General features: G+C 48.0%; 1 protein-coding gene across 8 annotated transcripts in view; it reads left to right on the top strand.

The window, feature by feature from the left end:
• The window catches only part of PACS2 (phosphofurin acidic cluster sorting protein 2), a 71843-nt gene that overhangs the window by 19579 nt on the left and 26281 nt on the right, over window positions 1-25983 (top strand). Inside the window, exons 1-14 of one of the 8 annotated variants that reach the window (XM_067001348.1) lie at window positions 2937-2971; window positions 5521-5608; window positions 9099-9188; window positions 12127-12252; window positions 14567-14729; window positions 15769-15842; window positions 16609-16689; window positions 18928-18987; window positions 20176-20333; window positions 21923-22013; window positions 23336-23413; window positions 24026-24147; window positions 24872-25007; window positions 25740-25844. In XM_067001348.1, coding sequence (XP_066857449.1) covers window positions 2952-2971; window positions 5521-5608; window positions 9099-9188; window positions 12127-12252; window positions 14567-14729; window positions 15769-15842; window positions 16609-16689; window positions 18928-18987; window positions 20176-20333; window positions 21923-22013; window positions 23336-23413; window positions 24026-24147; window positions 24872-25007; window positions 25740-25844 — 1392 coding nt within the window. In that variant the 5' untranslated portion in view covers window positions 2937-2951. Of the gene's footprint in view, window positions 1-2936; window positions 2972-5520; window positions 5609-9098; window positions 9189-12126; window positions 12253-14566; window positions 14730-15768; window positions 15843-16608; window positions 16690-18927; window positions 18988-20175; window positions 20334-21922; window positions 22014-23335; window positions 23414-24025; window positions 24148-24871; window positions 25008-25739; window positions 25845-25983 lie in introns of those variants that run through there. The other 7 variants (XM_067001350.1, XM_067001349.1, XM_067001347.1 and 4 more) reach the window with 7 other exon arrangements.

The raw sequence follows: 25983 nt of genomic DNA, 5'->3' as shown, positions 1-25983 counted from the left end.
GCCAGCTGAGGAATGAAACCCAAGCTCCAGAAATTGCCTGACCAGCCCGTATCGTATAGGCTCCCCCTGCCTGACATGCTGTTTTGACTGTTCTCATTAGATGCTCGGATGGGACACTGGCATTTCAGTCCTGAGAGGCTTTCCGGGCCAGAGACTGTGCTGCGGGGCCTGGCTATCTCGTGTGGGCTTGTTAGAAACGCAGCTACCATTGGCCTTCAGTCAGCTGGACATGGCTATTCCTGGTCTGTCTCCATCCTGCTGCTTGTTCCTTGGCAGGGGTACCTTTGGTCACTCCATCTACTACTAAATTAGTGCAACAAGCATCAGATGTGTTCGTGTCATCCATAGTACAGAAAATGTCGTCCTGACAGTCTGTCAAAGGAGCCTTAGCCATCAATCAGCTTTTCACTATTTGCTTACTTTACTCTTTAATAACACCTTCCTACTCCCTCAAAACTTTCAAAACATCAGTCAAACCTAATCCACCCGTACTGAGGGCTCTTCGGTTCGTGTCAGGATGCCATGCAGTTGTGGTGGTGGATTTGAAGAGGCAAGCTGAGAAAGGTGGATTTAACTAGGCTTGTGTCTGTGCTTGGCTTTGCAGGCAACACGGTGTGAACACGTAGGTGAGTTAGACAAACTCCTTTGTGCTCCATCACTTGTCTGAGAAACAGACCTAATCCCTGCTTTGTGTTTTTTCCTTTAAGTTACCCTGTAGAGTGATTTGAAACCATCAAAATGAAGCGTAAGGAGCTGAATGTGCAAGAACCGAGATGCTGTCTGAGGTCACCAGATGTGTGAAGAGAACGGCTTCAGCTCTTGCTGAAACAACTTCTTGAAGGGAGAGAAAGCTTCAGTTTCTTGGTAGCACAGTTCTGAGCACGTAGCTGGAGGCGAGCAGTTGGTGACAAATGGGCTGATGTCCTGCTGATGTGACTGGGAATATTACAGGTCTTGGTCAGGTAGTCAGAACGTGGTGGGACACAGCTGCCAGCTAGCACAGGACGTTTCACTTGGCTACCTGGAAAGTATATTTGGAGTTGTGGAGACTTCACTTTAACCCCTGTGGGGCACCCCTTGTAGTGTCCTTTCCTTTTGAGATGACAAGCACTGCGAAGCGAGATGTGTCAATGGAATATGTCACGTCCACATCTGATGATAAAGTTATTTGACGTGCAGGGATCCTGCCTTGGGTGAGGCCCCCAGAGCCAACCAGCAATATTTTGGCCTGCTGAGGGAAGAGCAAAGAGCTCTTTGCGTTTTCCCACTGAAATGTTGGATTGGAGTACCTAAGCTCAGATGTGGTTTAATTCTTGGTCGTATTAATTGCATACTGCTCCTCAAATAGTAAATGTCTCTGCAAAATTCCAGGATCTCTGCAAAATGATGCAAGTTGCAAAATTTTGACACCCTCACCCCTTTTGCGAGCTCACTTTGGAGCAGGAACATTTGCAATCCATTTGTAGTGAGTAGGACAGTATTTCAACAGTAAAAGGGAAATGTCTGGCCATACATGTATGTCCTTGCGAGGTCCTGGGTAGAGCCTGTTACATAAAATAAGCTGCCATCCTCTTACCTGTTTGAACAAGACTTGCTTGCTGCAGCACTTTTGTGGATCTTAGGCCCTAGAAACTTAAGAGCTTAATTCTCTGTTAATGCTGGGAAGTGGATTTCAAGATCCTTGAGAACAAGAACAATGAAAAATACTTGCTGTGCAATTGTTTCCTGGCTTCTTAAAGCTTACTTGAATGCATCTGTAGCCAAAACAGCTGACTAAAGCCTGCCGTTTAGCTTGGTGAGACATGTGAACGAAGGAGAAGGTGGCAGCGGCTGATCCAGGACCATGACACATCTCTGCAAGTTGCACAAGTTACATTTCTGGCACGAAGGAAATTGGTGTGCTCGACCTCTGTCTCGTTTAATTTGTTCCTGGTTTGTAGGCTACCAGAGAGCAGGACCAAGATGAAATCATTTGAGGGAATTAGCTCATGAGCCTTGGAGAGTGAAGAACCACTCCTCTTGTGTTTTCTACCAGATACCCCCAGTGGCCTCGCTCTGGCACATCAGTGACATTTGAGGACAGCTTTTCTCCCCAGGCTAATTCCCCTGGGCCAGTACCGAGCCCTGCATCTAGCACGTGAGTGCAGCAATGGGTACAACCACATCTTGCGCCCCTCTGCCTGGGCAAAACAGGCGTAGGAAACTGTGTGTGCAGTTGGTCGGTTGCGCTCTGCAAGTGTTCATACCTTGCTTTAGCAGCTGTCTTGGAAAAATGCTGTGCAGGGCTTCTCGCTCCGGCCTGTCCCTCACAGCCGCCCTGGAGCTATGCGCAGAACGGCTCTGTTTATCTGGGAAAGTGTGTGTGTAGGCGGGTGTCTCCCTCCACTTCTCCTTCAAGTGGCTCACGATTTATTTTGGGACTGTCTTGGATGTAAAGTGTCAGCTCAAGAGCAAACCACTCGAAGTTGAGGTTGAAAGCATTGGGGTAGGGAGGCTGCTTGCTGTCCTGAAGTGCTGAAGTGACTTGGGGGCAGTGAAACTGTACAGTGACCAGATGCCTTGCTTGCCTCCACCAGCTGATCGATGTGTACTGAGCTCACAGGGAGTGCTCCTGGAATGAGGTTGCCTCCAGGAACGGTATCTTCACAGCGTTTAACCTGGACAAAGCACACCGGTATAGGGAGCTAGAGTCTTCCTGCCCAAGCTCCCATCTTGTGCTTGAAGCCCCTGTAGCTGTGGATGCATCTGTTATTATTCTTGACTTCCAAAGGGCTTAATTAAAATACAGGTCTTTAATTTTTAATTTTTCCTTCCTGTTGATTCGACTGTCTCTGCGTGAACAAGGTCTCAGTGCAATTACTGCGCTCCCTGTGGAGAGCCAGACATTTAATTCAGCGAGGCAGAGGCTTTCTTGGAGGGGATTTATTTTCCTGATCTTTTTACTCTGAGGGATGCAAAAGCAAAACACCCAGTGAGTAAAGAATCCAGTGCCTTACTTGGTTGTTCTGGGCATGTTTGGTGGTGGATGGCGGTTACCAAAATGTTACCTTCTGTGCAGATAACTGCCCCCCGGAGCAAGGAGCACGTGGTGGAGCTGTTCAGCACCACTTGCGTGAGCAGGGCGAGTCAAAGCCCTTGGGTCAGGTCCAGGTTTCCTCTTTAAAACCAGGTTCCTGCAGCGCTGCCGCAAAAAGGTTAAGTGTTTTATTCCTGTAGGAGGCATTCGGATGTCTCGTGATGGGCTAACCCCAGAAAAAAGGGGTCAGGGGAGCACCCCGTGCCTCCCCGCCGTGGGAGTGCAGTGTGTGACCTGGCTGCTCCTGCGAGGGACCCCGCTGGGCGCCGAGCGGGGCAATCTGCTGTGAACCCTCACGACTGGGTGGAAATCTCAGGTTTCCTTTGCCCTTTCTGAAGTTCGCCTCAGCTAACTCGGTGCTTTTGCTGGCTCAACTCCCCACGTGCAGCCGCGGATCGATGCTGAAGCAAACACACGGAGCGTTTGCCTGCGCTTGCTGCCGTGCAGCTGCAGACTTTTTATAGGCTGCTTAAAATACCGGGGGCTCCTTCAGCCTCAGGCCCGAGGCTTCCTCAGGTCCCATTAGGTGTCTGTGTACTGGGTGATGTTTCTGTGTGCGCAGAGATCGTGTACGTATGTGAAACTTCCAAATGCAGCCTCAGTCTTTCATTATTATTATTTTTAAGATCTTTCCAGGTCTTCCTGTCTCTGTCCTGTTTGAAAACATTAAGGGTGAGGGTGTTCTGGTGGGATTTAAACTGTCTGCTTTTATTTTTCTTTATTTGTCCCCTAATGGAGAAGATAAACATTTCATTGTTGTTTGTGAGAAGTGTCTTTTAGTACCAGCAGTCCAGCAGTGGGGGATAAAGAAAGCAGATGCGTCCCGTCTCTTTTTAACTGCTTTTGTTTTTCTGATCACTCTAAAGGAGGCTTTTAATTTTTTTTCTATTTTTTTTTCTGAGCAGCAAGTGCTCCACAGGGCTTGATCAAAGCTCATAAATGATGGATTGAAGGAATGCCCAGCAGAGAACAGAACGCCCTTCTTGTGCTCTGCTCTGTGTGCTGAGAACACCATTGTTTCCTCGCGTACCTTTTTCCTCCTCGAGCTCGGGGCCGGGCAGAAAAGGCTTTTTGTTCCTTGCCTGTCGGCCGAGACAATGCCAGTGTGTTGTCCTACCTCTGCTCTCACCACCTGACCGGCCAGAGCCCTGTGGGTTTTGGCAAGCCCAGTGCAATTGTCCTCCAGCTCCGGCGTTGCAAAGAAAACAAATGGCATCACAGCCTCCTTCCTCCAGATCCTGGCCCGGCCGCCCGATGGGGGCGGCCGCACGCGTGTGTCTGCGTGTGCTGCTTCCATCGGGACGCTGAGGGAAAGCCGTGCTCCGTCCTGTGCTCTGGGTCGAGCCTCATCTCACTTCCAGTCAGCTGGATTTGGGGTTTGGATTTGGACTTGGCTTTCCTCTGCAGAGCTCTAGGGTTCAGGAGCAGGCTTCAGTCACCGACGTGAAGATGCTGCAGGGATCGGACGTGAAGGCAGCGCCTGCTCCTGGCCCGTGTCACAGACGGTGTCTAGTCCCCAGAGCCTACCCTGCAGTGTGCTCTGGCCTCAGCTTTCCTCAAGCTGAGCTGTCTGCTTCAGGTTTAGCCCTCCCCAAAGTTTGTTTTCTAGGCACGCCCTCGTAATTAAACCAGCTGGTGGTAACTTCTGCGAAGTTGTGACAGTGCCAGCATCCCGGTCCCATTACCTCAGAGCTTTAACTCGAGCTGCACCTAGTCCAAACGCTCTCCCTCCCAAGTCCCCGTGCTGGAAGGCAGGAGTGCAAACAGCTTTAGCCAGAACAATGTAGCATTGCCTGGGTAAAGAATGTGATTTACTCGCATATGTGCGGCATGTGAGCGCCAGGGCACTGCGTGAGCCTTCGCCTTTTTCCTTTTCTCTTTTTTTTTGCTTTCCCATTAGAGATGTCTGAGCCACTTGTTAGCGCTTTTGTTTGGGGGCGAGGAGGAGAACGCGTGGGTCGGCAACAGGAGGTGGGAGTGAGATCTCTGGGAGCTCGGAGCCTCAAACCAAAAAAGCCAACAAACTAGTAAAGCTTTGTAAACAAGTTTAAAATTAGCCTGACCCACTGCTTTTGTATTGCTGGAATTTAATTCCCCTGACCCCAAAGCTTCTGGTCTGACTTGGAGCAAGAGTTCCCAGGCTGCGGTCCCTGGAGGTCCGTGCTGTGAGGCCGTGGGTCTGCATCAAACAGCGAGACGTACCTGCTGTCCACCTCATATTTTTTTTTTTGGTCCTCCTTATATTTGTGAAAGGCTGGAAAAATTCAGTCTGAAAAGCCCGAGAAGCCTCGGATATTTCTGCTGTCTTTGTGTCTGTATCCGTGTGTGGCTTGTGGCTGGAGTCTGTTCTCCCTCAAACTGAGATGCTGCTGCGTGAGAGCTGCTCGGAGCTTTTCCTTTTTCAGGCATGATTGTAACTGTTTCTCTTCTGTTCCTGTTTGCAGGTTGTGCAGCTTGACACTAAAGAAACTGGTAGTCTTAAAGGAGTTGGATAAGGAGCTTATTTCTGTGGTCATTGCTGTCAAAATGCAGGTAATTGCTGCTCAGTGCTGAGAATCAAACGTGTTGCTCGGGTGACAATACTGGCAGATGCCTAAACTGAGCTTACATCCATGTGAGGGTCCGTAACAGCCACGGGCCGCTTCCCAAGTACATCAGGGTGTTCTGGAGATATGGGGAGTCTCTCGTGGTCCTTCCCCTGTGTTCCTACCAAATTTCACTGTAGTGACTGAAGGCTGTTGTTCGCTGAGGGCTCAGCGTGAGCTTTATCTGTCTGTAAGGATGCTCGTTACAGATCACATGCTGTCACCTGTTCTTCCTGAGCTGTCACCAAATCCAAGCCTAGTCTGCATTTAACATGCTTCGGCTCACTCTAGGGCAGAACATCTTGGTAACTCGGTCCTGGCATGGGAGGGTCTGAAGGCTGGGCCGCCTCCTGCTGAGGGGCAGCTCTGCTCTCAGGAGCCCAACCTGGTTTTGTAGCCAGGTGCTTGTCAGTGGATTTATTGAGTGCCTGTACATTTTAATTTGTTTCCATAAAAAACAGCTATCATCCTAAGTAAATAACCTACTTTGCAGCATGGGTTTGTGCCATTTAATTAGGTGCCTACATATAGGTCACGCTGCCTGGAGGCAGGTTCAGAAGGAAGCGACTAAGTTCCACACTGTGGCACAGCATCAGCTGAGCTCGAGCGCTCCCACCACTGCAAATGCTGAAGTACTTACTGATTAAAAGCCTAGTGGACCTCTAAGTAGACAAATACCATTAACCGTGCTGAAAAGCAGCAGCTTTGCAAATAAAGGGACAGGCAAACTCCTGCAGAGATCTGGTGGTGTCAAAATCTAGCTTGGAGGTTGAAATCACAAAGGCTCTATGGAGCAAGAACCCGCAGCTGAGGATTCAGCCAATATCTCTCATCTCTGTGAGCACTCCAGTGGGGGCAAAATTGTGTCCCCGTGTGTTGGAGAGGGTTCACACACCCCTGGCAGGGAGCAGAAAGGTAGGGAACAGTTTCACACGCCTGAACTCACGGGAACCTCTGAAGACACACAGCTCTGGATTTGCAGGCTGTCAGATATTGCTTATCACGGCTGAAAGCTTTCCATATGTTTGTACTCCAAGACAGTGGACGCATCGCTGTAAGGGCCTGAGGCTTGTCGGTGAATGATCTACGTGTAAAGTGTGTCAGGCTTGGGTAGGAAAATTCAGTAGCTTTTACTAGAACAAAACCTCCTCCTCCTGTCTGGTGCTAAGTGCTTATACCTTCTCTGGGTGAGAAGGCTGGAAGTGGTGCCCCAGAGCTGCAAGTCTGAAGGGGTTTTAACAGATGGGACTTTCTCGTCTATTTTGGATACACGTTGTGACCTGCCTTGCTATAGTAAGTCAGACACTGAAACCTGAGCAGTTCTCCTGCAGTCCCCTCTGCAGCAGGGCCGATCCCTGAAGAACTGGAAAGCGAAAGGACTCATCCTGTATTGCTGGGAAAGTTTGGGGTGCTTCCACGCCAAGTCTTAGGCTGCACCTCGCACCCCTGGGCCGTCCTTTTTGCCCCTGGGCTGTCCTTCCAGCTGACCTGGAGGTAATGTGGCTGCGATGACTGCTGTCCCGGAGGGTGCCCATAGCTTCACCTTGGGTGTCCCTGGCACCGGGGTTCGATCATCACCCCTCTCTCTTCGTGATGTGCCATTTAACGGTAGGTCAGTAGCACTGCAGCTGTCCCGAGGCAGGCAGATTTGAGGCACTCTTATTAAAGCCCCTTTATGGCTCGCAGGTTATTATTACGATGCTGACAAGCTCTTTTAAGGCCACTTAATTTGCCAGTGCTCGGGTGTCTGACACGGCTATTGTTTGAAGCTGGTGATATTGGATCATCAAATGTATGATCTGTGTCAAAGGACTCGCTGTCTTTGTATGGGGAATTGCAAGAGAGAGGCGTCAGGCCCTGGAGCCCTTCCAGAGGGGATGACTGAATTCAGACCTAATGAGAGCATCGCACCTGCGTTTCCCATGGCTCCTTGCAGCCTCCCGAACAGGGATGTTCAAAGAGTTGTCAACGATATTTCCCAGGCTGTTGCTCTATTTATCTGCTGCAGTCTTCTCAAAGCAGCTATATTTGGGCCTTCGTTAGATTTAGAGTTGCGTAACGAGTGAAGCAAGACTCTGACTGCTAGGAGATTTGCAGCAGCGGAGCAGATGCTGCTGTTGCCAGCGGCAAGGCTGGGCGTGCTTCGCTTGCACATGTACTGCTTTTCCTGGGGGGACCCTTCGGTTTCTGCCCCTGCTCTGCTGCCTGTCTCCAGACCTTCTGGAGCTGGGCACCTCTGCAGAAGTGTTTGGGGAGGAAGGGATGTGAAGGAGTCTCGGCCTCTCTCCCTCGTCTCGGGATGCTCTCTGGGGCTGAGGTAGCCATACCCAGTTCTGCTTTGGACGTAGCTGAGACGTGTTTACCCGCTTGCCTGTCTCTAGTTTCCCAGATGCTGCTTTTTGGAGAGCTGCAGTTCCGTGCTCCTGGGAGATCAGCCCGTCTGGACAAAGCCAGATCTGCAGCCTCAGCGGAATATCGAGCCAGCGGCCTCTGAAACTTGCCACTGTTTGAACAGTGCGGGAGCGTTTGCTAGGCAGCAGTTTGTCATGCTTCCCTGCTAGTTTTTCCCTGAAACATTCCCCGAAACGAAATGCTCATGCAGTAAGCAGCCCGGTAACTCCGCATATGGCAGCCCAAACGGCGCTGATGTGGAGTAATCCTGTCATGTCTCTAGCCTCTACTGCAACGTTTAGGGGATTTTTTTCTCTGTAATCCCAGTCAACTCAGAGTTGTTCAAACAGGTTAAAATCTCCGCTTTCCCCAGGGAGGGGTGTGTGTACAAAGAGAAGAGATCAGTGTGTCGTGGCTAACGCCGGAGGTTTACGTGTGACACAGCAGCCTGCCTCCAAACCCCGGTGCGGAGCCCGATACCTACGGGCTGAAACCATAAACCCAGACTGCAGCTCGAGGGGTGGGGGCTGACTCACGGCTTCTGAATGCTGGGGTTTGGCAGAACAAAAGCTGCTTTGTTGCAGTGAGGGACAGTAAATATGCCCAAATCTTTATTAGTCAAATATCTCCCTTTCATCTCATTAATATTTCACAGACATGCAAGGTCAGATCCATCCGTTCGCTTTCTCTGCGGTAGTCCCTGAAAACGTTTCCCAGTTTTTCTATAAACGGGACAGGGCTGGGATGGCCATCTGAGGCTTCTTCTATTTCAGCCCACTCTTCTGCCCCCTCCAAGGCCAGAGCCACTCCAGCAGTGCCTGCAGATCAGCACCCAGTCCTTCAAGCTCTCCAACAGCCCTGCCTGCAGAATCTGCTGCCCTGTCTTTTCCCTGGGGAGAGGCAGACCGCGCAGCCCAAAGGCAGCTGTGGGTGGTATCAGGGAGGGCAGGAGCTCCCTGATTTCACTGCTGAGCCTGTCAGTTTGGGTGGTTAAGGAAAGGGCTGGCTGCTGGGGAATTCACCACGCGGACTTTGTTTCTGTGCAGGGCTCCAAGCGCATCCTGCGGTCTCACGAGATTGTATTGCCCCCGAGTGGACACGTGGAGACGGAACTTGCGCTGACCTTCTCGCTGCAGGTAGGGTGGGACGCGGCCTCGGGGCCTGTGCTTGCTGGAATTGCTGCTTTTCAGTGAGATTTGGTGCTTTGTGGGTCTGTGGTCAAGATCTTTGTGTTGGTTGCTCTGTTCCTCAAAGCATCCTGCCCTGGTGCTGCCTCCTGAGTAGGGAAATGAGGTAAATAGAGGCTGGCTTGCTGCAAGCAGGAGGGAGGATCCTGCGTGCATAGAGCAGTCAGACAGACGCTCAGAAGCATTCATATCTGGGTTATCTGTATTTTGGGACTGTCGCTTAGATTTTTGAAGTCGAGAGTTTGATCTGGTAAGAAGAAAGGCTCTAGTGATGATGCAAGACAGACCGGTTGTTACTCTGAGACCTGGGTAGACTCAAAGCAGATGAGATTTTGTTGCAGATGGATGATAACCCCGGGACTGCACAGGCAGGTATGCAGATGGCTGGTGTTCGTGGTTCTGTCCTGACGCAGCCCCCAGGCTGGGTTAACTGCAGCGTTGCATCCCTCTGTTGTGGACAGGAATGACACAACCACGTGCTCAGAATAAGTATGCGTGGCCATGGGGGCTGCAGCTGTACGAGGACAGGGAGCAGAGCCTTAGGATGAGCCAGATCTCCCTCTGCCAGTCCTGTGCCTGAAAGGAGCAAGTGTTTCTGCTCATCTTTTTGGAATTAACCAGGAACGTGTGTGTTTTTCTGCAGCTCAGAGCAATCCTGCAGCAGGGCACAGAGCATTGCTTTTAAGTCATTTTCCCCTGAAGGGGCTGGGAATTGAGCCAGAACAGAGGAGGATGATGTCCGTGACACTGTCAGCCCTCAGAAAGGAGGGTGTGAGAGGAGCAAGCTTAATGCAGAGATGTGCTGCTGCTCTCTGACTGCAGGCAGGATCGGTGCTCTTGGATGCAGCAAGGCCTGGGAAGCCTTCCTGAAATGGCACAGCAGGACTTCTATGACAGCTTTTATTGTTTCTTAATTGGACGATGGCTGGAAGCTACTCTTAGCTAATGACTACAGCCTGAGCCAGGTACAGTCTGAATTTAGTGCCTGGGATATTTTGAGAGTGTTGCTGGGCCACAAAGTAAAAGCGTGTGGATGTCTCAGCAGGAGAAAGTCTCAGTGTCTTGCAGCAGCCAGCATCTCCGTACTGCGCTGTCAGCTCTCCCACCTTGATGCCTTGCTCTGTGCTAGCTGTGTGGACGTGCATCCCCTCGTACCTTCACAATCACGTCCTCCTCAGCTGTTCCTCCTGGGTGAAATTCTTGTTCTTTACACCGAGCGTTTCCTCGTCAGCATTAAGGTGACAGGACAGGCTGGCACAACAGCACGCAGCCCGCTGTGGCTGGCAGGCTTTCACTCCAACAGAAGGGAGGAGTTTCCTGTTGCTGTTATGCAGCTGGAGTAAGACGGGAGAAGCAGTGTCTGATCCTGTTTCACCTCGCTAGCTAGGGCTACAGCAGCAGTAGCCTTTCTGACAGGTGAGCTACCTTAAAGGCAAGCTGCCCTTACTGCTTTTCCTGACCCATGGGTTTCTTAGGATCAAATGAAATTCCCTGTGTATTCCAAGCACAACCTCGCACCTCTCCAGAGCACCTAATTACTGTGTTTGATCTAATGCATCTTCCCAGATGGGGGGGATTTTGTCACTTGGGCTTCAGGATGAATTTCTTGCACTGCCTCCTGCTGTTTTGGGGTGTGTGATGGTCTCACCCCTTGGATGTGCCTTGCTGTGCTTGGTGCTTTCTCTAAACATCTCGTTTCCAAATATTTTGAGCTAAACTTTGTCACGGACTAACAGTTACTGAAAAGTTTTAGTTGAAACCATTCTGTAGAGTTCATAAGCCCTGGCAGCAGTTAAAAATAGCTTGTTGGTACAGTGGAAATGGCTCAGCTGTTCCAGAGGACCTTGCTTTTAGCTGAGGAGGTGAGTGGCCTGGGTGTCTCCGTACTTTTTTTAAAATCATCTCTATGAATGTTCGTCAGAGGTGGTAAGGAAACGCACCTTTGAAAATCAGAAACCTGCACGTGTATGGACTTGAGCCATCCAGTTTAGTCCCAAAAGCTGTGCACGTTGAGATGCGTGATGTGTTTTGTGATGGTCTTTTGATTATGTGGACTGTTCTGTTGTTCCTCTCTTCTGTGTGGCCACTTCCTCATGTAATGCACAGAAGATCCCGTCCTTGCAGAGCAATCAGTTAATTAGTATTCCGCTTGTTTGTGCGGCCACTGCTCCTGGCTCTCTGCAGAGCAGCCAGGCCTGCTCTGGACTGCAAATTAATATCTTAAGGTTTCTGGTGACACCCAGCATTTGTATTTATCAAGCTTGTTCATAGGCAGAAAGTTACTTTCATAATGTCCAGAGCAAGGGAAAAATACTTCTTGCCCGTGAAATGAAGCATTTTTCACTGAGGTATGTCCAACGTGCCGTTAGGATCCCTGCCGTGAGGTTCTGCTTTCTGCAGGCCCATGCAGCCCAACCCATTTCCTGGAGGCTGCTCATTGCTTTGGAACCAGGCTCGGTCCCAGCCCTTACAAACAGAACAGCTCCTCTGCACCCCTGGGCTTGAACTGTTCCTGCAGGTGCAGGGTTCCCTGAGCTCTCCCCATGCCTCTCGTCACTCGGGTGGCCTTTGGGCTCTGGCAGAGCTTTGCCAAGGCTGTGTTTTTGAGGTGAGAGGTGGCTTCGCTGCTCCCTCAGGGTGGATCAGGACTGGATGAAGGGAGAGAGAAGTGCTTGGCTGGGGAAATGAAAGTCCAGAGCTGAGAGGTTCTGTCAGAGATGGCGGCCTCTTTGGGATAATGGAGGGTTGTACACTGAGGTTTAGTTCATGTAGGCACTTCTAAAAGCCCTGGGGTTAATCCCTAGGAGTGGAATTGAGCTGTGAACCAGGCAGCTTGAGATAACGTTAAGGGACGTAATAACCTTTTGCATTGTGTTTCCAACCTCAGTACCCTCACTTCTTGAAGAGAGAAGGCAACAAGCTTCAGATCATGCTGCAGCGGCGGAAGCGGTACAAGAACCGAACGATTTTGGGCTACAAGACTCTGGCTGTTGGGTCTATCAACATGGCTGAGGTGAGCAGCATTTGTCATGATCCATGCTTACAAGGGGGGATATTTTCCCCATTCCCTTCTCTTTAAGCCCCGTGTTGTCACTTTCCTCATTGAGGAGTACCTGGATGGATTTCATATAACTGTCTTAACAACTGCAATTAGTAGTCAGAGAAAAATATTTTTAAAAGATTTTAGTATTGAGCAATAACGTTTTGTGTTTTCCAGCTAATATCTTGAGAGCTAAAGGTTTCTTGAGGCTTGCTTGTTAGCTTCCAAGATTTGTGATATTTTTTAGTCTTGTTTGGTTTTGTTTTGAGTTGGGGGGAGTCCAAATAATTTCACCCAAATGCAATGTGAATCCCCTTTGCATTCAGGACACTTCAGCATGTATTTAAATACTTGTACATTTTCTTTTTTACTGTGTTTTGCAAAAGGAACAGGAGAAAGTTTAGTTTATTTGGTTGAGTTCAACTAATGATTTGTCTCATGTTCTTAAATGTAAAAACGTATTGTTGTTTCATATATGCAGCAACAAAACTGTTAGGGTTACTTGTGCGAGTCTTCCAACCCTAAGAAATACTAAGGTTAAAGCAACTGAGGTTTGCTCTGTTTCCCTGCGCTACTGTTTGAGAGTTCAGCATCACATAGTTTTTGTCACTTTGCTCGAAACATCCTTTGCAATTCCTGTTTGGTTGTTCTTGGTACTTTAGGTAGATTTACCTGTGCATGAGAGATAAATAATAAAAATTTTCAGGTTTACACTTAAAATTAATGCTGGAATCAAGAATGGCTAAATTATTCACTAAAGCTTTCTGAATGGCTTAGCTCCATGCTTCATTTTTTCATGCCCCGTTTAATCTCTGCCGTTTGTGTTCGCGTATTTAGAGATGTGCTTAGCAGAAGCAAATTCAGTTTAACGCCAATATTTTTCATCAGACTACATTCTATCAACAACTCGTTGCCATCCAAAATAAGATAATGTTATGCTGTGGCGAGTTATTACTCTATTAAATAATTCATTATAAAGAACACTCCTTGTGTGTGAGTTAAGCTTCTCTTACACCTACAGTAAATGTTGAATTCCCCATTTGAATCAGCCAAATTCTAATTTATAGTGTTGTAGATAACGTTTTTCCTGTACCATGTTCGGTTTGTTTAAGAACTGGAAGTTAAATATTGCTGTAAGGCAGAAAATGTGTGGGCCCATTAATTAGAGCTATCAGTGAGCTTCTAAGTGTTGCGCATTTGCTGCTGCGTGTGGCTTATTTTTTTGGTCTTTCTGTAATGTCAGCTGACTGAGGTTAGAAGGTCATAAATTTTCAAAGGTTCACTTTGTTGGGAAATAGTTGCTCTCCAGCTCATCTGGAATATTTCTGAAATTGAAGACTTCAGGTAAACAAATCCTATATCCTCTTTGCAGTTTGTAGTGTAATGACCCCTAGACAGCACTGACTCATTAAAAAAAAAAAAAGTTTTTTTGTAGCAGCTGAAACAAAACAAAGCAATGAAAAGCTATCAGAGGCATGAGTCTGAGCAGAGTTTAAGAGCAGGGGGCATATGTTCCTCATCAGCTCAGGTCATTTTAAAGCCACGTGAGGAGCTGACAAGGCAGCCTGGTGTGTGGCAGAAAGCTGAGGCGCAGGCAAGTAGGGGTGGGGAAGCAATTTCTGACTCCAGTGGGGCAAGAGGAGAACCTGAACCTTAAGTTCTGGGCATAGCTCTGTGAACTGTGGGCGGCAAAGGGATGATAACTGCAAAGAAACCCACACTGAGATGTCTCTCTGCCTCCTCCATCATCTTGGTTTTTTTGTGACGCACCTCTTCATTAACCCAGGGTGGCCAGCTCCACTGAGATTCAGGTGCCAGCTCTCTGGAGCAGGAATTTTTGCTTTAGGACATTAAAGCACTTTGCTGTGTACCCCACCAAGAATTTTTGCTTTTGCTGGCTCTTCTGTTGGGCTTTAACACAGAAGTAAGTTCCTTAATTAGGTGTTCAGAAGGTTGGTAACTTGATAAGTCAAATCAGTACTGTGTTGTGGAAGCAAATACATAGTAATGAGGTAATCAAGTATCATGCTTCAAGGATGAGCTAATCAGCTGTCACACTCAGAAAAAATTTCCTTTCTTTCCATCACTTGCATTAATAGTCAAGTAAAATCTCAACTAGCATTGCATATTGCCCGCAAGTGGGTTCTGCAGTTGCAGGGTGTTGGCTTCCTTCTGTACTTGGAAATCTGAAGTAACTCTATTAACATAAATAGCTCTCGTAGTATGCAAATGGTGCAAGTTTAAATACATTTAAATGCAGATTGGTACTGCTTGATTTCTGTCCCAGGTCATGCAGCACCCCACAGAAGGTGGCCAGGTACTAAGCCTCTTCAGTAACATCAAAGAAGCTGCAGTGAAGGTAGCAGAAATCTGGATCTTCTCCTTGTCAAGTCAGCCAATTGACCATGAAGACAGCACGATGCAGCCCAGCCAGAAAATCAAGTCTACAGGTAAGAGTACAACCACATGCTCTGAGGACTAGTGTCTTCCTAAACTAGCTGCAGTTAAACCCCACCTGGGCTTAGATGCTTCTGGGGACAAATGAGAATTGTTTTGCACAAGGTCTGTACCTGTAACTGATTGCTGCAAAGAAAACCAACTTTGCAAACCTGTTGCTGTGTAAGCAGGGAGTGTGACAGGAGTTGGGGATTGTCAAAGGTTCTTCTGCATATTATACCAGGCTTGAGCCATCCAGCAAGTTAGACGTGTGCTCTTCCAGCATTACTGGCAGGTGTGCTGAGAACCTGTAGCTTCTCACAGGGCTAACAGTGTCACATTCAGGAGATGCACGTTTAAGCTGCTCTTCCAACTTCTTTTTCCTTTGGGTGTTGTACAACAAATGTTGTTAACTTCTGTAAGACCTAGAAAGCTGCCACGTGTTTTCTGTGGGCTCTGGTCTGGTTTAAAGAGAGCAAATCCAAGTGTTGTGCACTGTGTAATAAAGTCATTGGGTTCTTACTTGTGATGATCTTCCACCTTGTTTGTAGTACCAGGCCTCTGCTCACTGCCAGAAGAGGGACCTGTTGAAGGGAGTGCATGCAGGTGCTTGCATATTGCTGCCTGAGGCCAGGCAGGACACCTAAAGTGTCACGTCAATAGAATTTAGACTCTCCTGTCATGTCTTACTTGCTTCTGTAAGCTAGTTGTACCCACTTAAGGGGAAAAATGATTTTCCTTGCGGGGAAACCTCTGTACTTGCTGCTGTCTTCCATGTGGTTCTTCCCAGGGTAAAAGGGGATGGTATTTCAAAGAGTCTTACCTGCGTGCTGGTTTGTCCTTCCTATTACGTATATCTTCCTTGTTTCTCATCTCCAGGAGGTTCCCATCTCACTGGTTCAGGCACAGATAGAAAATAAACTATCAGGCCCCTTGTGTGCCCCCTTTCCTGGTTTATGACTGTTAGTAGGCTTTCTTTGCTCCTGAGTTGAGATTGTCCCCTCACATTAAAGGAGTTTCATGGGATCTCTCCCCTCTTTCCTTCCCTTTCAGACAACTATTCCGAGGAAGAGTACGAGAGCTTCTCTTCTGAGCAGGAGGCCAGTGATGATGCCGTACAGGGCCAGGTACTGTTTAGGGCATGGTTTCTCCCTGTGAGGAGTTCTTTAGAGCATGTATATTCTCAGCCTGCGCTTGAAGCTGTAAGTCTAATTCTTTAGCTAGACCATGACAGCGTGAGACTGTTACCAAGTGTTCAGCTGCAGTGGCGGAAGGAGAATGGAGGTGCACAGGATCCCGTTTCTTCCACCATACTGTGATTTATCTTATGTGTTGATTTGAGCCCCCTTTAAACACTAAAATATTGTCATTCCTGTGCATTTCTCTGCTTAATGGTCAAGGCATCAGCTGATTGCTTCTGTAATGCTGATTGGATTCCAAGAGCCCAACTAGGCCCCCAGCTGTCATTAGAGGGCCAGTGGGATCTGAGTCAGATGTTAGTCTTCAATGCCTTCTGCAAAATGAGTCCTTACAGAGAACCCCTGAGTGAGATGCATTTGAGTTTGGATCTTACTTGCTTCAGACTCTGGCATCACTTGCCTTCCACCTCTTGGAGGGACTGAGAGAGGAACCCACTGCAACGTGGGGCTGAGAGTATCCTTGTTCCTTCAGTGTAGAACTAGGGCTGTTTTGCTTCTCTGTTCTGGTATTCTGGCCCTCTGCAGACCTGGCTCAATTCCTTTTCCCTCTGCCACCATAACCACAAACAATTAAAGCAAATGCTGAATGCCTGGAAGATAGAGCAGCAGGTTCATAGAGGGAACATTGTTAGCACTTAAATGCTCGTGTGTCCCCAAGCCGCAAAGGTAACAAAGGAATCCTCTTTCTGTTCAGGATTTGGATGATGATGAGTACGAGCTGGGGAAGCCCAAGAAGCAGCGGAGATCGATAGTAAGAACGACGTCCATAACCAGGGTCGGTGGAAATTAGTTTTACTAACACTGATGGGGTTTGGCCAGGATTTGCAGTGCATGTGGCTTATGGGAGCAGCAGCACTAGACACGCTGGCCCAGCAGGGAGCCTGGGGGCATGGTCACAGCATGTGAAGAGCTAGCAGAAGCTGTCAGAGCAGGGAGTGGGGCAGTCCGTGGTGTGTCTGTCGTGAGTGTCCTTCGGCTGCAAGATGAGGGAGCTTCAAAAATCATATAAGCATGTGAAATTCAGCCTCATAACGAAGCCAGGGCAGAATCTGTGCTCACGTAAGACCTGAAAGCATAGCTTCAAGTGAAGGGAAGCTCTTCTGCTTGTGCTGTGCATGGGAGAGACTTGTGGAAGGGTTTCAAAATGAAGTGAAGTAGCTCAGTCAGGGGCTGGAGCTTGACGATGGACCTGAGGTGGTGCATGTGCTGTTCAGGAAAAGTAGCTGGATATTGAAGGCTTTGGTAGGTAGCATGCAGCCATCTGCCCTCTCACAGCAAGCATGTGATTGCCTGTAAAACTCCAGTGTGGAGCACTGACTTGTGCTGGACTGCACTGTAATACAGCTTTCTGCCTACACAAGTGTTTGTGCATGTCTGTCATGACAATAACTCAAATCACCATAACGGGCCAGGTTTCTTTTTGGACTTAAGAGTAGGTCTGGAGTTCATTTGTACCTTTTGTGAGGCTAGTTTTGAAATCTTTGTTTTGAGAAGGTCTGGAATAAACACTGTTTTGACCTGAATCTACAATTAAAAAGATCCTCTATAGACTAGGAGTATGCTAGCTCATATGCTTGATGTCCTTAGTATTGTTTTCAGGCATTAGTGACAGCACAGGGCAAAATACACCCTGTACTTATTAAGTGAGCAACTTCTTCATAATAAGAATGACTTTCTGTCCCCGACCATTGAGCTGGTACTGAATCTCTGGTGCGTAGAGCTGGTGCAAGACCGGGTTACGTTCTGCCAGGAAATTTAACATCAGCCCAGCTCCAAACCCACCAGGGCTCTTGTCTGCCAACTGTCAAAGCATTCAGGCCAGCGAACAGTTCTTGACATGCCACCTTAGCCTACTGCCTTTTGTGTGTGCTCCCTCCACAGACTGCCACGCTGGTCTGCGTGATGGACATTTTTGCTTTACATCCCGAGTCAGAGCACAGCTCGAGCATGAGAGCATGTTGGTCCTGCAAGTGCAGTGGGGACAGTTCTTTGGACAACGTTTGAACCTGGTGAATTTATTTCACCTGAACTTCAGTTGTCTGGAAGGCGGCACGGCTTGCAGGATTTACGTTCAGTGGTAAAGGGCTAAGTTTGGAAGAGTGAGGTGGTGTGAAATGTCTGAGGCCAGAGTGGTGGGACTAGTGGGACTTACAAGAAAAGCTCACGTGAGATACAGTTGAGCCAGTAGATGAACAACTTGCTGCACCAAAGAGTGGCCTGGCACTAGCCATTTTCTCCTCCCTTTCCTCCTGACCCAGGGATGCCACTTCAGATGCCCTGAACCAGCTCTCTTGCCTGTGCCTTTCTGTGCCTTTTCCTTAGAGTGTGTGTGAGGTTGGTCAGCGACAGAGAAGGGCTGGGTAGCTCAAGATAAATCTCAGCTGTTTGGTCCTGCAAGAGAGAAATAGCTCTTGTGTGCAAGTGAGCACAAAGGCAGTGCAGCAGTTGGGTTTGTGTTATTTTGGGCTCGGTGCCTGCTGTTTCCTAGATCTGCTGGTATTGGACTTGGAAAGCATTTTTCTGATAGACAAGTGCAAAGGACAAGCCTCACAACTTTTCTGCAGTGCTACTGGTTGTACAAGCAAGCCTGTCAGGATGAACCGCAACAGGAAAAACAGTGCTGTGTTGATAGAAAATACGTCTGTTCTTTGGGTCAGTGGGTAGATGCCTGTGTTCACTCAGCAGTGTTAAGAATCAGAGAAGTTGACTCTCAAATGCTCACCAGAAATTTGCTGTCCACTGTGTGTCTAACCAAGAGTGGTGTGCCATCCATCGGGGCCAGAAGGCTTATCATAATGTTTAGTGGAGTGGAACCTTGTTGTAATGCAGGAAAGTGTCATAGGTGTGGAAAAGCTGATTTCAACATGTGTATAGCAGAGACTTGGTTTGTGGTGCCAGCAGTTTTTTGACTTGAAGCAGCAGCTAGAGCACCCGCGTCATGTGTCTGGGCTTCTTACTGGGATAAAACAGTTCACTGATGCTTTACTTACGTAAAAATGTCTTTGACTTGCAGCAACAAAACTTCAAACAGAAGGTTGTGGCATTGCTGAAGAGGTTTAAAGTGTCTGATGAGGTAAGTAATGCGTGCTGGAAGCCTTCCTGTCTGCATATTGCTCTCTTTACTGCTCAGTGTGCGCCCTGCTGTAGTCATCAGGAAGATTATCCTGTTTCCTCCTAGTTCTCTTCACTTTGTTTCCAAGTCTGCAGATGATGTGACCTGTCCTAATGTCCTGGCCTTGCATGGAAGCTCGAGGGCCAACTTTAAAATGCCATCAAATGTTTTCTAGATCAAATTTTATCAGAACCAGATTTTGATAAACACTCGTACCCATTAGTTTCAAAGACAGCTTTGAAATTATCTTTGGCTCTTTCAAAGGCAAGTAGTCTACTATGTATATTGCTTGTGAAGTTAAATTGCTGCCTGTTTGATCATCTTAATAGAACAGCCAGGCAAGACTTGAAAAACTTCGATAGGAAACACAGATCCACAGGAGAGACAGCTGTCTGGTCAGAGCTAAAAATGAAAGAGATCCAGAACCCAGGAACCTGTGTAACACTGAGTATCTGATAGAAAAACAGTTAACAGCTCACTTGGCTGTCAGTCTGCGTGCAGATTCTGTGGTTTGTGGGAAAGGGTGAGCAACTCCTCATGCTTCCTGACTCTTCCAAACAGTCCTGTAAGCTCTGCTGTTCTTCCCAAGTTAGCTCAGCAGAGTCAGCGCCCGTGTCTGAGGTCTCAGCCTGCTGTTTTTTGGAGCTGCCACTCAAAAAGCAAGCTCTGAGCTGGGTACAGTGGTGTGTCCACTCTGTATGTGGGCGGAAACCGTAGGGAAGTTTTGACATGAGATATCTGTTTTCTTCAGGTTTGCATGCATGTTGAAACCTGGACATGGATCAGCTACAGACACCTTCTGTGGACATTTTTGTCACATTTCTGCCTGCTTGGGTACTAAATATGAAATTAGGATGTATGATGGCAACTTTTTCAGTGAAACCCAAAACAGATTACTCAATTGAGAGCCCTGCAATTCTGTACTTGTTCTAAGAATACTGGGACTCCATTAGGGGCTTTCTGAAGGCTTTGTTTACAGAATAGGGTTGAGCAGTGAACATACCCCATGGTTAATAACTTGTTCAAAGATACCTAGGCCAGGAGGTAAGTATTGCTTACACAGGCACTGACAAACTTCATCTCCAAACTTTATGGGCTCTGTTTGACTGCTAGCAGAGTCAGCCATGCCTGCTTTTCTCCTGCACATAGGTTCTGGATTCCGAGCAGGACCCAGCAGAGCACGTCCCAGAGGTGGAGGAGGACTTGGACCTCCTGTATGACACGCTGGACATAGAGAACCCCAGTGACAGCGGGCCAGAGATGGAAGATGACGACAGTGTCTTGAGCACTCCAAAGCCAAAGTTAAAGTAAGTGTGGGGTGGCTGATGCTGGGGCAGACGCCTGCAGAGCAGTCAGTTTGAGAAACTGCTTGGGGCTCAATCTCCTGAGAGCTGAGACTGAAGAGGGACAGTGTGCAGTGTCAGCACAGATTAGATGGTGTTTCTATTCTCACCCCTCCACCCTGTTCCCACCCTCCCTTGACCTGGTGTCAGAGCAGCAGTATATGTTAGGATAACTTGATAATTGCTCGTGAGTTGGGTGTGAGGTGTCTAATTTCCCTTCTTATATTTTTCCTCATTCCCTTTGCAAATATTCTGCCTGCCTGCCACCTGAGCGCAGGGGTAGGAACTGCTGACAGGGACACAGTGGAAATAAACTTCACATAGATGTTCTGAAGAGGTGGTAGAAACAGGCAAGAAATCTGGTGCTATGGCAGAAGAAGGGTTGGAAGCTGCAGAAGCAGTAGTAGTGATAGACAAGGCGGTCTTTCTGGGAAAGCTGATAAGATCCTATGTGGAAAGAAAGTCTTTGCAGGGATTAAGGAAGTAGAACTGCAGGAAACAAAGGAGTTTTTCAGGGCCTAAGGGTGACTGACTGCAGCAGAAGTAGGTACGCCCAAGCCTGTTCTGAGCTAGCTTTCATAGGTGCTGATGTATGGCAGCACAGTGGAGCTGAGCTATGGATCGCTTCTCGTTGGTCCTGGGGAGATGCTTTCTGGCTTCCTCTGTCCAGTTCTTGCATTCATATAATGAAAAGAATGTGATAAATGTTGATGCTTGTAGGCATTATTTCTTTCCTGAAAAAAAAAAAAAAAAAAAAATCAGTTCCTTGAATTGTAATTGAGTCTTGAAGCCTGCCGTGATGATCTGCCTTTTTACATGGAAGCACAATCTGATTGTATGTGCTACCTTATCTTCTTGAGCAAATGTGTAATTGGATCCTAGGGCCGGCAGCCAAGTCCAGATGCAAGCTGGAAATAAAATGCACATGAGCACCAAGAGTCACTTATCCACAGGAGTGGAGAATGGGTGGGGGGCAGTAATTCTCCTTCACTTGCTGTCTTTCAGTCAAGAGCTAGACCTTGTCTGGAATGCCGTGTAGTTCAATCAGCGTTTGCAAAGCTGAAACAAAAGCTGCAGTGTGAAACTCTGCACCTGGTGCTTGGGGTAGTAAAGGCACAACTGCTCGTGGGGGGTGAATGTGCGTCCTGTTCTGCTCTGTGAAAATGCTGGGCCCGTGGGCCCATCCCAGATTTTATGGAAGTAAAAACTTCTGTTTGGTGTGTCGCGTGAGAGCATGCAGGCATTCCTTGTAAGCACTTTATAAATATGATCCGGTGGGTGACAGCTGACACGTTGGAGCCGTTACATGGAGGTCAGTCAGTCAGTGCCAGGGCTAGACAGGACTCCTTGGACTTTCAGGCTTCTCTTGCTGTCCTGGAGACCTTTCCTCCCCTTCCTTTCACTCACAGGATCAAAAGTAGCTTGTAAATTTTACTGGAAGTGTAGAGGAGTGGTAAGACACCTTGGGAACAGTCACATTTCTTTGCTGAGAACATAGTGGACTTTCTCTGTTAATTTTCTTAATAAAAACTGTTTTTGCTTTCCTTATTCAGACCTTATTTTGAAGGACTGTCACACTCCAGCTCTCAGACAGAAATTGGTAGCATCCACAGCATCAAGAGCCAGAGAGAGCCATCAAGTCCTGTAAGTCGTCTCAAGAAGGTTATCTGTCTGCGGTTAACGTAGCAGCCTCAAGGTCTTGTCTGTCCATCTGCATTCCCTTTGAAATTAAAGTGCTCTGACCACACGGTGCTAACCTGTCGTGTTCATCCTTGATACCTGCGCTATCTCTATTTACATGTGTAAATTAAAGCACCCTCTCTGACCTCCTCCAAAGACTTGGATGCAGAGACATGAATATTCTGCCAAGAAAGAGTGATTTTATTTTATTTTTTTTAACAGAAGTTAAGTGTTAAGTCAACATCTTCAGTTTATGTATTGAATGCTTGCTAATGGTATGAATATCTCCACGTTTTCAATGCACTTGCAGTAGCCAGGATGGGAGATGTTGCCTGCGAGCTTTAGGGATTCCCTGACCCTGCTTGGAGGAAGCTTTACCACACTGATGTCAGGTTGCTTTTCCTGGTGGCTGGGAGTGAATGCCGAAGTGAGTGCTGCTCACCCTTTTCCATCTCCTGTTGGATGGGAGTACTAGGCACAGCGAATTATCAGCCCCAATTCTGGGGGACTTTCTTGCCTCTGTGTACACCGTACGGTGTAAAGTACGTCTCTTAGTGTAGTAATGGATCTGTCTGAGGGTTGTAGGCACTGAGTATCTAAGACTGAGGGAAGGGGGGGAGCTGGAATGCCTCCTGTCACAGCACTAACGAGCAGCCTTGATGGGAGCGAGTGGGCTCAGGGGCTGGACTTGCCTTGTCTGTGTCCAGGAGCTCCAGAACAGAGTCTCCAGTGGAGGCCTTGCCCCGAGCACCTTCCCTTGGTCTCACAAGCTGTCATATTCATGAGATACATGTGTTTCTTATCTGTGATCATTGCCTGTGTCATCCCTTGTCTGATCCGGCTCTGCGTTGTCAAGAGCAGTGCCAGGCCTTGGCATCGCTGGGAGGCTGCCGAGTGTGAAGACGCCAAGGCTGGTTCTGTGAAGCAGCTGCAGGGCAGTCTGTGCTGGTTGATGCCTAACCGTGTCTGGTACCACAGCTGCAGAACCGCGGCAGGAGGCCTTGCAGGGCCTGGGTCCTTTTGGATTGACACCAGATCTTCTTACAGGCTTTTGTTACCCAATTTTTAAATGCGACCGTTGCATTAAATCTCTGTTAGCAGGATTCAGCTGCTGCCTTGCCATGTCCCACGCTAACACATACAGTTCTGATGTGAACAGAAGCACTCACGGCTGTGCTGCAGAGCTGTGCAGTATTTAAACTGTGGCTTTTGAACAGCCTCATCCAGACAGCATGGGTGAAAAATTGTGCTTCTGTCATACCTTCTAATGGTTTTCTCTTCTCAAGCAGGTAGAAGTGCCTGAAAAGTCAAAGACTCTCGGAACCAAACATCCAGGCGACAGTATTTCCGACACTGTATCTTTCGTAAGTTGAAAACTCACTTGTTAACATTCCTCCTGGCAGTTTGGTTGTCGACTGCGAGCTGCGTTCTGTGGCACGTGTCTACCTGTTCATATAGCAGCATATACAACACAACTGATGTAGACAATGTTACCTGCAGTGAAGATAATGCTGAGCTCTGCTCCTGACCTCTGTTGTTGGAAGTTATTGTCTTTCAGCCTTTTGAAATTAAAATGCTTTACATGGCCTTCTTTTTAAACAGCCTTTCTCTTGGTTTGAGGAAGGCTGGCCTAAAGTATGCCACTGAGCACGTGTATCATCCTGGAAAGTATGGGCTCCTGCGTTAATGTCAGGCAGAACTACTACTTCCAGCTGAATTGGCAGAAATCAAGCTGGTCCTGGGGGAAAAAAAAATCCGAAAGGTCAAGTTGCTCTGCTGAAGGCATGCTATTTGTACATTTCTCCAATGTATTTCTCTCTCAACAAGACAGTATTGACTTGTCCCCTTTGGCCATGAGTAGCGTGTCTGGAAGGGACAGGCTGCATGTAGCCCAGCCAGGTGTCCCTCCTGCTAGCCCTTGTGGTAGTCACAGAGAGGGAAGGGTTTGTTCCTGACTTGGTTCTGTGTGTTTGCAGGAGTCCAGCCAGCAAACTGAGGTTCAAGAAGCTGAGCTTCCCACGCCAGATGTGTTTGTTGAGAAGCTCCCGCCCAGCGGGAAGATCACCAAGACGGAGTCCCTCATTATCCCATCCACCAGGTAGAGCAGTGACACAGCATTGCACCTGCTGCAGGGCTGCTTGGGAGGACGTGGACAGCCTGCTAGCATTTGTTCAGTATGGCCTTTAGGCATCGACCCCAAGGAGCCCATCCTTGTGTTCAGGCACTTGAGAGGTGGGCCTTGGGCACTTGATAAATGAATACCAAGAACCCTGAAAAGGAATATTGCCCTGATGTTGCTCAGGGATGTTTACTCTGGGGCTGCATTCTCAAAGATACTGTTGTTAAGTCAGATGATGCAGATTTTGGCCATAAAGATGGTTGTCAAGTCTAAGTTCCCTAATAAGGAAGGACTTCAACAACCACACCATATAATTTCTTCGGTTATTTGCAAGCAAATAGAGGCTCTTCTGAAGAGGTATTTCTGGGCTGCTTTTGGGGGCATTTCTGCAGTTTGTGTGGCTGGTTCTTGTTACACTGGAGCGGTGATTAGCATGGTGGTGGTGTGCGTCTTGGTGTGGAAGTCTGCCTGTGACTCTGAGAACACGATGACAACATTCTGTATAGCTGACCCATGTGCTTTATAGCTTCTGAACCGTCAGAAGCAGAATTAACAGGTCTCAGGCTAGCTCAGATTTACATGTGTGAATCTCCAGTGCCTAGGGTCTCATTGCTGAGGTTGCCAGATGGAGTTGATGTAGGAGGTCGGGGATTAATTTTGCTCAGATATGAGCCAGGTCTAGAATGAAAGCACCTCTCTCTAGCAGGTCTGAAGGGAAGCAGACGGGACGCCGGGGAAGAAGCACGTCTCTGAAGGAGAGGCAGCCAGTGAGGCCACAGAACGAGAGAGCGAACAGTCTGGATAATGAACGATCTCCAGACACCCGGCACCACTTACAGGTGTGAAAAATATTTCTCTGTCTCCAGTCAGTCATGGCTTTTGTGTTCTCCATCTGTCTCCTGTGGTCCCTTTCCTTCTGGCCGAAGTGTTGTCCCTGCTGGAAAGGAACAGGACCTCACAGCTCCAGGAAGGAGGAAATTTGCTTCTTGGCTGATAATTGTACCTTCCATGCTGTCTGCTGGGCTTTGTCAGCTTGTTGCCAGCCATAAATTGAAAACACTGGAACAGACTGTTGTGATGAGGAACAAATAGGGATGTCTTGAGGAATTACTTCTTTGAAATAAGGGAAATTACTCATTTGAAATAAGGGAAGTTGCAAAAGGGGACTGATTTATGCAAAATGTCTCTGTGCCATGCTTTTGTTAACTGCAGGACTCAGTTAATTCCCTCCTTGACAGAGATAGTTGCTGGTTTCTGTAAATCCAGAATTCTTTGAGCTACTGTTAGTTGGTATAAAGTGACTTAAGAAAAATGCACTGTGGAAGGAGTGATGGCTGACAAAACCTAGGTGGCTGATAAAGGAGCCTGCAGAATATTGCAGTGCTGAAGAAGCTGACCAATGTCACTGCCAGCAATCTGTGTGTCCGCTAGCATGTGTCGCTGATGGAGTGACCAAGAACTGGCCAGCCCATGCAGAGCCATCTCTCTCAAACTGCAGGAGTTGGAGCTGCTGGTATGAGGATTAAAGCTGATATCTTCTGTTGCTCTGTTCTCTGTGTCTTCATTTCCAGATCCCCAGGAAAACGGTGTATGACCAACTAAATCACATCCTGGTTTCTGACGACCAGCTGCCAGAAAACATTATTCTTGTCAATACTTCTGATTGGCAAGGCCAGGTAAATGCAGGAGACGTTATCTGAAGCACTGTTCTTCCTTGGGAATTGACCTTTACCACGAACCAAGTAGGTTCTGCTGCTTGATTGAAGAGCAGTGGTGGTGGTTCATGGAAGTGGCAGCATATTGAAGGTTCATTGC

This window comes from Anser cygnoides, chromosome 8 (genome assembly GCF_040182565.1).
Source record: "Anser cygnoides isolate HZ-2024a breed goose chromosome 8, Taihu_goose_T2T_genome, whole genome shotgun sequence".
NCBI lineage: Eukaryota > Metazoa > Chordata > Aves > Anseriformes > Anatidae > Anser > Anser cygnoides.
This window is presented reverse-complemented; position numbering and strand designations above follow the sequence as displayed.